Genomic DNA, 12,176 nt, shown 5'->3' on the forward strand with positions numbered 1-12,176 from the left:
TTTGTTGATTTTTCTTTTATGCTTTTCTTAAACGGTATCAATGAAGTTAACTTTTTATGTAATTAGAAACATTTCTTTAGAAAAATGCTGTGACAGAAATATCTGTATCTGTTAACGCGATGCTTGTCTAGTTGTCATTACCAGTACACCGGTGTATCAAGGACACTTCTCGTAACATTCATTTGTAACATTATAAAACAAACATGTGATATATATTATTGTGAGCAGTGTATAGTAATAATAAAAATAATAATGTCATGAGAAGTAAATATCTTTTGATGTGGAATTACAGAGAAAAAGACTTACAAGCTTTAATGTACATTACAGTACCGTGTAGCTACTGAACCGGAAAGTGCACTGCAGCAGTGAGGAGATTCAGTGGATGAGCAATGATCAGAGTACAAAAACATGAAAATTAAGGTGCAAACCCATTATACTTTTTTTTCCTATTAGATTCAAATAGATCTTCTCATTTTAAATCACAGCTTGTTAAATTATAGTCAATACAAATGTTTATGAGACAGCAGATTTCCATTAACTTCTTGATGAATATGTTTTGCTAATATAATGGGAAGTTAAAATATGATATTTTTCTGAGAATAAAATGTGTGAAATGGGATATGATATTGTTTGGTGATTTTGTAAGTGAACGCCGTCACTCAGTGCAGCCAGCAGGCAACATAGTTAAATCTAACAATAATGTCCATTCTCCGGAAGCACACAATAGTCATTACAGTAAGGGAGGTATATCTTTGGACTTGTCGTACTGTTTAAGCAATTATTGACCTGCTTGATAACTGCTAAAAATGCATAATATGCATTAGTATAATAATAGGGACATTTAAGCACATTGTGTGATTTGTTTTCCATGGATACCATGAAAAGATGCAAAGTTTACCACCTGTCAGAGGAAGACAACATAATTCTCTGGGATTAAACCTGTTTTTCCCTCGTATGTTGCTTGGAGCCAGCCTGGTTCAACAGAGGGGTAGACTACAGGACAGAAGAGAGAAAAACATACCGAGCCAGTGAAAAAACAGATTCAGACTTCTGATCTGGAATAAGCTGATTTGAATCACTGAGCCTATATTTGACTGCTTAATTTACAAGAATTAATGAATATTAGATTGAGGAGAGCTCTGGGCTAGTCTGCTGTTCAGATTCAGTCCCCATGAAGTATTTGAATTTTAACCATCGTGAAAGAAACGCAAACAGTTTAAACCATTAAAACTAAACTAAATTGTTGCAGAGATTCACCAGAACAAAGGGAAACAGCTGTAAAATGTCCGGTAAATACAATCTAGCAGAGATTTGCTGAATTAAGATGTAGAGAAAACGGAGAACAATAAAAGTCTGCCTGCTAGTAAATTGTGGGGAGCATTTGTTGACGTTTTTGCATTTGGCTCTGCTGGCTGTGCTAAGAGGAAACCGGCACTGGTGCCTTTCATTACTAGGTTACAGTGACCTGCCTACACTGTTTGTGGACCAAGTCATCTCTTAATGGAAACAAGCAGGAGGCAATAAAAAAAATCTTGGCACTGTTTTGATGCTCATAATGTATATGGGAGTGTCGCGCTAAGAGCAAAACTTTTCCATTTCAACACTGGAAATTCACGAAGTTTCTGCTCTTTGCTGTCAGCACAGGTCAGGCAAATTACCCCCTCTGTGTGTACAGTATTTACACTTCCGATCAGCCTTTCAACGAATCATTTGCAATCTTGAATCCGAACACTTTTGCTGTAAAGCAAAGGTCGGCTTACAAGCAGACAGTTAAATGTGCTTATGTGTTTGCGCTTTTTCTGCTCACCGTTTGAGAAGTGTGCCCCCTGTGGGAAGCTGAGCTCGTGACTGTGCTCTGCCTCACAGGAATACATTGCCTTGGCATCTCTGTAAAGACAACAAAAATATGCTTTGTAATCGCAGATTTAAGCAGATAAGCGTGGGATCGATTAGGTCAAACTCTTGTTTGGTGTTGTCATTTTTTTATCACCTTCCAACTGGAGCAGACTGTTGGGCGGAGGCATTTTCAAAAAGCAATGCTCGGGCAGCCACCCTGAAAACAATCGGAAAAAAAACAATAGAGTTCAGTGCACTTCATTGTGTAAAGTATGTCAAGCTGTAATTATGCCATTAAAGACATGCATGAGCGACAATTAAGATGATTTTTAAAATAATGAAACAGTGTAACTGTGTGTTATCTATTATAATATATCAGTGCTGTCTTGGTTTACTTGCTCTTGCCAGCATTTTTCATTGTTGAGAATGAAATGAAAGGCTTAACCACACAATATGGGAGGTTTCCTTCCTCCTGGCAGACTCAGCTTTAACACAAAGCTCAACTGAGTTAAACTATATAATGAGGCCGCACTTGACCCTGGACATAACAACCCCAGAGTCATGGGGACAACAGAGACTAGGGCAAGCTAGCTCGATGCTATACGGGAAAACTAACTGAAAGACACGTGTGACTGGCTTCTTAGACAAGACAAGTCAAACTATCTATTCATTTCAAGAGATCTAGCGCAGACTGGTGCTGGGTCACAGCAACCCGAGAGCAGGCAGAACGTAATTAAGGCCAGCTCTCCCACCAGAGCAGAAAAGACATAAATCTCACAACACACACTCATCTGTCCTTAGAAACCTCTCGATGCTCGCAAACAGATGGAGGAGAAAGCAGAAAACTCAGAGAGCAAACAGAGAGGAAGGGAGAAAGAAAATCAAGTATATATGTAAAAGCCTGTTTGACTTGTATTTATTTTGTGGAGACATGTTAAAACTCTAACTTATGATGAGAAAAATGATTTGCTTTTTAAAGCTCTTTACACTGAGCCAGGTCTTTGGTAGCCGTTGTTGACTGAAGTGTCCATCCTGCGGCGGATCACTTGTTTTGGTGGAAGGTTTGGGTGCTCAGTAGGCTTTAAACTCTCTTTGGACTCCAGTGTTGATAAACTTTGGACAGATCCAGAGCAGCTCCTGTGGCCTGAAGGGCGACATACAAATAATAACCCGTAAATGACACATAGAAACAAAGGGCAGACACTAAGGAACAGCTATCACGCTGCATCAAATAAATCAGGAAATAACAAAATATTCTCGAGCTACTGTCAGTGTTTGAAAGCCCTTGAAGGGTAAATCATAACAGTGAAAACTACCCGGTTTATCTATTCTGTCCTGAAATTTCACTTTCATGAGATTCTGATCGATTTGATTTTAAGTCAAAATAACTGCAAATTACGTTTCAAATGGCATCGCTTCACGATTATCGTACCTTCGGATATATGCAATGATTTGAGGGAGGGTGCAGTGGAGCGGTTTAGCAGCTCTGGCCTGAGGTCAGCACGACAGTGTGGGGCTTTCTTGGGTGCAGGAGACAGCCTTGGCGTTGTGCTGACTGAGGACGAGCTAAGAGCATCCTCTGACTCGCCATCTGTGCGTCCAGTGTCCTCCCTGGAGCTCGAGTCGGGACTGCTGACAAACACGGCACTTTGGGGGCCATTTGAAAGCTGTGAAGGTGTCCGGCGGAGGTCCAGGAGTGATTTGTCCTGACATGTCCTCTGTCTAGAGGAAGCTGTTTTGGAGGAGGTGTTTTGCTCAGAGGAATGGGAAGACAGAGACTCCATACTCCCCATGGGGGTGCTGTCTGGACTGCTGCTTAAAGCGTCACCTATGCAGGGACCAGAGACGAGGCACACAAGGCCCTCATTAAAACCTGCTTAGCAAGTAAAAGATTTTAGCTTCTTTGCAATTTAGACAAAAAAATGTTTAGATATTATATTATTCATTAGCTTTAGAGAGCTGGCCTAAATGTAGGAGACTGTGTGTAAAGATTCCTAAAAGATATTAAAGGCGTGGTTTAACAAATTGTGACACTCATCACTTCCTTGGTACTCACTATCTGCATCTGCAAGACACAGTGTGGGAGTGTAGAGGCTCCGGGGTTTTCGCGGCCCTGTGGACAGACAGATGGCCCTGTTCCTGCGAGAGCCAGGTCGACTCTGGGGCTGGGGCAGAGGCACATTGGGATCTGGAGGCTGGTGGAAGATCTACAGGTCCAGAAAGAAACACTGATTACTCAATACAAATACAGAAACTATGTATTTCTATACAGTCTGACATTTCAACATGATTTTCATCAGTACTCTTCAAACACTCTCAGTACCCAGTTTATATATTTTGATGAACTAACCTCTAACTAACAAATCTTAACCACCAGACATCTAGCAAATCTTGCTTTTTATATCTCTGGTTTAACGGTTCTGTAAGTAAACATAATTATAGCAGCTATGTAAAAGTATAGTAAAATATTTATCCTACATAGAGAATTTTTCAGTTTGCGCAAAGTTTTGTTAAACAAGGTTTCATTTGGTCAATAATTTTTTTTTTTGTTCATCAAGTGGTAAGAAAAAAACAGGAAAATGTTAAATAAGGTGACAGACACATTGCCTTTATGATAGATTGGGTGATTGTGCTTCTCATGCCACCCCTCGGGGGCTCATTCAGAGCCAGAAAAAACCCTGTTATTAGCCACTGACGTTGAATTACCTCTGTGTTTCGGCGTGCATTGATAGCCGGTCTAGCAGGATGTGTGTGCCTGTCCCTCCCTATAAAACTGTTTGCTGATGTTACAATTATAAAAGGATGAGATGGAATTTCAATTACAGTGTTACGATCACAAGTTTAAAAACCTCACATTTTCACTTGTCATAATACATCATATCTGTCAAACTGTTCGACACACCCAGGAGGCTAAGTAATTATGAAACAGACAACAAAGAGAATATTCTAAGTGTAAGGAGACTGTTTAGTCTTTCATCTATTTGATTTACATCATATTTCAGGATCATCTGAATGTGTGTATCATTTGGGTTACATTAGATTCCTTTACGATGTTACCTTAAAGGCAACGAATATAAAGATGGCGGCTGCTAGGATTGCTGAGATTGCCAATTTCCCTTTATCTGCAATTGCATTTATTTGTCTTTAATATGATATCTCAAGTGTAAAAAAAAAAACAATCGCTTGTCCATTGAACAAGCTACCTAACTGCCATTAATTGTCCACCTTTAAAACAGCCTTTGGGCTATGACACTGGGTGTTCAGTAAACCAGTACAAACATCTCTGTAGTTTTTTTCTTGATCATTCGAGCTGGAAAGGATTCAGAAGCAACCCCAAAAGATCATGAGAAGCAGCATGGATGCCTTCAATGTATCTGTGAGGCTAAAAAAGTAGAACTTCAGGGCGAGCCCCTAAAGCAACCAAGAAAGTGTGTAGAACCCATTTCAGAGAGTCGAGACTGATTTAATAAGACAGAAAATAGCAGAGAGAGATTCGATATGCATCTAACCAGCCTCTGTAATGATAGTAGTGAAGCTCACTATGAGAACATACGATCTGAACCAAATTTACCTGAATCCGTATCCACTCTTGATAGTGGAAAATCCTACCAGTTTGCTCAAACCTGTTCTGTTCATAGTCATAGGTACTGTACCTTTGCACCATATAAGCATAAAAGACCTGCTGCAGTCCCCCAAATGGAGTCTCAGGTTCAGGAACCATAAGCCTCAAAAGCTTATGTGCCATTTAATCCAGTCTCTACCCCTTGTGTGCCTTATAGCTCCACATTGGCTTCTCATACACCTTCAAAGTGAGTTTTGACACCTAGCCTCTCTCTCCTTATATACCAGAAGCCAATCTACAGCTCTACAAGCACCTCAAGTGCCCATTAAAGGCCAAATAATTTGCCTCCTGACCAAATGCCACCAATCTGTTCCTTTGTATGTTCCCATCAAGTCCAACCCTCTGTATCTGCAGGGGCTTAGCATAGTTTGCCAACCTATGGCCTATATTTTCAGTTACCACCAGTTCAGCAGGCCATGGCCGCATTATATGCAGTTTGACCTCCACCCATTATTACTGAAACCTCACTCTATTTGTTCTCCTTTACCTACCTTTCCAGTAACATTCTCCGTGTGAATACCAGTGTGTACCTCAGCAGTTTATATAGTAGCCTCAGGCCCAATACAGGGTCTCATATTCAACTACAGTATCAAGCTCCACACAATTCTCTGGTGCAAAACAGGTGTTTGTTTTAGGTGCAAAACTCAGCATCCAGACATAATGAAGAGAACCCAGATATCCACAGTGTTGCACTTGAAACCACAGATTATATTATCTAAAGTCACGCTAAAGGTAATTAAAATAAGACTTAGAAACAAGATTAGGACCTTTGATGCCTATGCTGTCTTAGATGATTGATGGAGCATAGTAATAATAATAATAATGATGGTAAATGGCCTGTATTTGTATAGTGCTTTACTAGTCCCTAAGGACCCCAAAGCGCTTTACACATCCAGTCATCCACCCATTCACACACTGGTGATGGCAAGCTACGTTGTAGCCACAGCCACCCTGGGGCGCACTGACAGAGGCGAGGGTGCCGGACACTGGCGCCGCCGGGCCCTCTGACCACCACCAGTAGGCAACGGGTGAAGTGTCCCACCCAAGGACACAACGACCGAGACTGTCCAAGCCGGGGCTCGAACTGGCAACTCCCAACTCTTTAGCCACGAACACATAAATAAATGCAATAATGGATTGCATTTATATAGCGCTTTTCGGGGCCCTCAAAGCACTGTACAATTCCACTATTCATTCACTCTCACATTTACACACTGGTGGGGCAAGCTACAGTTGTAGCCAAAGCTGCCCTGGGGCAGACTGACGGTATGTTGACTCAGGGTGCAGCCAAGCATCTTGATTTGAAGGGGAGCCAGAAAAGCTTAAACTGTGCACAGAGAGACCACAGACAGAAATGCCACAAGTCAAATGTGTTAACCTCCAAGTTTCTCCCGCTTCATGCCCTAGGAAAAAGTTTTCAAATGACTGTGCATTCACCTCTGACCTCATAATGTTTGATGAGCAGCATTATCCTGTGGATAAATTAAAACTTCTAACTGCACATTGTTGTTGGGTCCAACAATCCATTCTCCATAACACCTGCTGAAATAGTTCAATAAAGCTCAAAGGGAGCATGAGCACAGTGAGCACATGGTTGGGGTCATCATTACAATTTCTCTTGATGAGTCAGCTGATTCTGTCCATTGCATATTCACCTCACAAGACAGCCCATACCCCGAATTTAAGACATAATGCTGACACCTCCACCCTCCCTTCAGAAGTGAGGGGTTGATTCATCAAAGATAAAACAGGGGTATGAATGTCTTCCTTGCAGAAACATATGCTGCCCAGAGACAAGAAAAAAATCACTGTGATAGCAACAAGGATGTAGTTAACTTACCTTCTTCTAGATTGAGGTTATGCAAACTGACCTTCTGATCCATAGTCACTGACTGTTTTGGGCCTTTAACTATCAAACTTGGATGTTGTGGTGAATAATGTTTAACATTAACATCATATTGAACTCCTACAGTTCCATTCTGACAGTTTCCTTATGTCCCTCAGACATTTCACTGCATGCAGAGAAGAGCCCCATGAGCTTCTTTCTAACTGTGGCAGTTTTAAAGAAGAGGCAAGGAGTTGAGAGATGCATTTGCAGCCATGACCCATCCCTGAAAGTCCTAAATCCAGCTTCACTTTAATCCCCCAAAATGCTCCTGATTTTGGGTAGTGTGGGAGAGAGAAATTAGGTCCATGAAACCTGCTCTTAGGGTGACAGTGGGAAGTCAAACCATTTTCCACTTTCAGAGGAAAATTTTGCATATTGTGGTAGTTGACATAGAAGGTGTCTTGAACTCTTAACTGATATGATATAAACATCTGACAGTGTTGATCCTGTTACTCGAACCTCGTAGTTTTAATGGGGCAGCAAGATGTTTCTCTTCAACAGGCTGTCTGTACAAACTCAATTCCTAAAAAGTTGGGACGCTGTGTATAATGTAAAAACAAACAAACAAACAAAACAAAAAAGAATGGCATGATTTATAAATGTCAATTGTAAATGTCTATTGTGTTTTATTCACAATAGAACACAGAAAACTACGGAGGGGACATGGGAGAAAAAAAAAATTAAGACGGACTTTTGCGAGATCTCGCAAAAATTTTAGCCGCATTCTTCGGAGGCCGCCAGCTCGAAGCCGACCGGGAGGTCGAGGCACGATGTGCCGGGAAAGCGGTGTTCCTCCCGGCTGTAGTAGGTCTTGACCTCCCGTTAGCTTCGAGATAGTGGGTGTCAGATCTCCGAAAACGTCGGAGCAGTTTTGCAAATATGTGATGTCTTGTAAACCGAGAAGGTATCTGACGTGTACACAACTACATTCACGCCTCAAAATATCTTAAAAGTGTATTTTGTGACCCAGAAAGAGTAATATTACAACTAAGTAGCTGCCGCCATTGTTGGAGTTTTGCGAGATCTCGCAAAAGTCCGTCTTAATTTTTTTTCCTCCCATGTCCCCTGCGGGGCTCCGTAGAAAACATTTAAAAATATGCCCTTTTAATTAAAATATGAGCTCATTTTGAGTTTGAGGCCAGCAACACATCTAAAAAAAAGTTTGGCTAGAGACAAAAGGCTGGAAAAGTAAGAGGTAAAAAAAAAGAAACAGTTGGGGGAATATCACTCTCTCCCTCAGGCAGCACTGTGTTAAAATCAGGGATGATTCTGTTATTTAAGAGTAAGTTCACAGGCTCAGTAACACTCCCAGAAATTATTGTTTAACACAGTTCACTCTGCTATCCACAAAGCAGTTTAAAGCTCTATGGATCAAAGCGGATGCCATATCTGAACACGCTCCACAAATGCTGCAGTCTTCTCTGGGCCAACGGTAATTGAAAATGGACCGAGGCAAAGTGGAAAACTGTGGTCAGACAAATCAAAATTCTAAATTCTTTCTGGAAAACACAGCTGCAGTGTCAACTGAACTAAAGGGGAGAGGAACCATTACATATTATAAGCACTTAGTTAAAAAGTCTGCATCTTTCATAGTATGGCACTGCATTAGTGCCTATGGAATTGGTACCTTGCACTTTTGGAGTGACACTTTCAATGTTGAAAGGTATATATAGATGGGTTTTAGAGCAACCTATGCTCCGATGCAGATGTCTTTATCAGGAAGGCATGCATATTTCAGCAAGACAATGCTATAATTGAATTGAAATTATACTTAACCATCATCACTTGTAAGAAATAAACCTTCTCCATGGATCCTGTATTTAAAGAGGCACGCCACATCAAATGTTGTGAGCCAATGCAATCATTTTCACTCACTGGGTGCCTTCAGCTATTGGCTTAAAAAGCAACGAATTAAATTAAAAAATGAAACAAATATATGTGCACTTGTTACATTTCATCTCAGAGCCAGCTTCTGCTATTTTTTTCTCCTCTGCTCAGTGTTTGACTGTATGTGCCTCTAGCACACGGCACAGAGCACACACTCATGCACGCAAGTGCGCGCGCAAACAGTCACACAGAGAAATACACACATACACAGTGCTGATGCATCCGTTTGTTTTGGCTTGTGCTTTATGTATGATACTACTAGTGGCAACAATGTATTCACATGACTAAATGTCAATTGAATTTAACATAAACATTGGAATATGAAAGTTCATATAGCATTATAAAACACATTATTCTTGTTGCTCATCTGTGTCTTCTGCTATCTGTTGCTGTCTAGGTGTAATTTTTTGAGAAACATGAAAAATGATTATAAACCATAAGAGATCTTTCTATAAATCTGTTCTAATAAGGAAATATGGATATTCTACTTCAGAAAACTGCTGCACGAGGAATGTGTTTATTGATGCAGATATAATTAAAAGCATACCAGGCCATTCAAAGAGAAACTGACTCACCTTGTTGAAATTTTCAATAAGTATTTCCACTACAATGTTCTGGAACTTAATGTTCATCATGGCGGCAACTGTCTCCTCTTGTGATCGCATCAATGTAGGCCCGAAGATGACGCCCAGGTTTGACACTGTCATCAGGTTAGACTGGTTTTGTGCAGAAACTCTGCGTTTAGAAGACAAGCATATCATACAAGCGTAGGATGCAGTCCTGTATTGCTACCCTAATAATTCACATGTTTAGCCATGAGGTGATATTTTTTGGTCTACGAGATAGTGAGAGTTGGCGAGACGCCTGCAATTGCGGTGCAGTGCCTCAGATAACTTTAATTCGTTTCAGGTGACGTTAAGTCTGCAAGTTAATTGACTGATTACAAGAACATGTACCTGACAAGATGCTTTATTAGTAACTCCAGCATTTCCTTGTTTCTTTCAGGCATCTTATGAACCAAAGCATGGACAGCACGCACTCTGTAGTTCTGATCATCGGACTCTGAGAAAGAAAATAAATGGAAATGAGGGAAGAGTAGAAATGCTGGCCACTACTGACTTATAATAATTATATTTCAGATGTAATTGTGTGAAAAAGAAAGTACATTCCATTTTAATTCTAAGGTTTTGTCTTCTGGCCCTAAACAGGTCTTAAAATGAGGTCAATACAACCTCACATGAACAATACATGACATATTACTGTGTCATTATTTATTTAACAAAAATAACCCTAATTCTAACCCTGACACTTAACCCCCAAAACTAAGCCAAAATGCACAAGTAGTGTGTAAACAATTAACTACACCATTACTACTTCCATTGAAATGAACAGGGTAAGCAGCAGCCAGGAGCTGCTAATCAAACACAGTTGATTAACTGATCATCAGCGAATGTGACCACCTCTATAAACGTTTTGGCAGTTTGGAGGTCTGTAGCATTCAGATTTTTGGCAACAGTGCCAAGTAGGAAAGACGAGAAGAAATTTTTGCTGCTCATCAATGTGAGAATTGCAATTTGATGTGCATCATTCTGTGAGGTGAGAAAGATTATTAAAAACTGCAAAGCATTTGGGACAGCTGCTAATCTTCCCAGGAGTGGACATATCAGCAAATTTATCTCAATGTTTAAGTTATGTTAAATGTTTAAGTTCACGGTTTTTACGGTGTATAGGAATTTCTTTCACTTATGTATTAATCACGTTATTGTAATGCCTTGGTGCCACTGGATTTTAACATGTCTGACACTCATACTTAAGACAAATGGTAGGGGGTGTAGTAAGGATGTTGGGGGAAACAGGAACTCCAGAGGACCAGTCTTTTGTCTCTTCGAGGACTCTGGGAAGTAGCAAGGGAGTGTGAACCTTAAGGTGTGAAACAGCTGTGTACTGCCTTTTGTTCCTGGAGAAGGTATTTAACTGAGAGCCATGCTAGGCTCAGTGAGACCCTGCTGACCCTGCCCCATGGTCATGTAGGCTCTCCATCAAGCTTGGTTGTATGTTGTCTTTGTGTGTAGGGCTGGGTACCATCACTGATTTCTAGAATCGATTCAATTCCGATTCACAAGGTCCCGAATCGATTCGATCCACGATTCGATTTAATTCGATTCGATTCACTTCGATTTGAATCTGGGAAATTTTGACAGTCAGAAATATTATAATTCAGATCAGTACATTTACATATTTTTGTATCTATAAAAAGGAAGCTGACACATGCAAGACTTTATCATAGATGTGAGCGTCACAGCAGATGCCTTTGTGTCAAAGTAGCTGAAGATAAAACACAGAAAAACATGAAGGGGATTTTCCTGGCCTGGGATTTTATCAAAATATTCTGCAGTGCATCAAAAACGAAAGAAAACCATTAATCAACATATGAACATTACTTCTGTAGTTACAGTGGTTTTATTAGAGACACGGCTAAGCGTTTTGCATTTTGCATAATTTTAAAAAGTTTAAATTTGTTCAGTATTGAACGGCAGAAATGAGGTTTTCTTTTCGGAAGTATATAAAACTTGCTTCAATAAATGCTTCAAAGAGTCCATCATTGTTCCTGTCCCAAAGAAACTCCACCCTGCTTCTCTCAATGACTATCGCCCTGTAGCCCTCACCTCAGTAGTGATGAAGTGCTTTGAACGCCTGGTCAGAGACTTCATCATTTCTTCACTACCAGACACACTGGACCCACTACAGTTCGCTTACCGTCCAAATCGTTCCACAGACGATGCCATCTCTCATCTCCTCCACACATCACTCACTCACTTGGACACTAGAAGGGGGAATTATGTTAAAATGCTCTTCATAGACTACAGCTCTGCATTTAATACCATAATTCCCTCCACACTCACCACCAAGCTGGAGCATCTGGGACTCAGCTCATCTATGTGT

The 12,176-nt window shown here is 40.5% G+C and overlaps 1 protein-coding gene across 2 annotated transcripts in view; it reads right to left on the reverse strand.

Moving 5' to 3' along the window:
* Positions 1-853: 853 nt before the first annotated feature.
* arhgap42b (Rho GTPase activating protein 42b) overlaps positions 854-12,176 on the reverse strand; it is a 78,703-nt gene continuing 67,380 nt past the window's right edge. For both annotated transcript variants that reach the window (XM_085131039.1, XM_085131040.1), the window contains 8 exons: positions 10,190-10,295; positions 9,809-9,968; positions 3,893-4,043; positions 3,269-3,664; positions 2,824-2,980; positions 1,991-2,053; positions 1,808-1,887; positions 854-993 (listed from right to left, as the gene is read on the reverse strand). In XM_085131039.1, the coding sequence (XP_084987165.1) occupies positions 905-993; positions 1,808-1,887; positions 1,991-2,053; positions 2,824-2,980; positions 3,269-3,664; positions 3,893-4,043; positions 9,809-9,968; positions 10,190-10,295 (1,202 nt within the window). In that variant the 3' untranslated portion in view covers positions 854-904. The remainder of the gene's footprint in view (positions 994-1,807; positions 1,888-1,990; positions 2,054-2,823; positions 2,981-3,268; positions 3,665-3,892; positions 4,044-9,808; positions 9,969-10,189; positions 10,296-12,176) is intronic.

This window comes from Neolamprologus multifasciatus, chromosome 14 (genome assembly GCF_963576455.1).
Source record: "Neolamprologus multifasciatus chromosome 14, fNeoMul1.2, whole genome shotgun sequence".
Lineage (NCBI taxonomy): Eukaryota > Metazoa > Chordata > Actinopteri > Cichliformes > Cichlidae > Neolamprologus > Neolamprologus multifasciatus.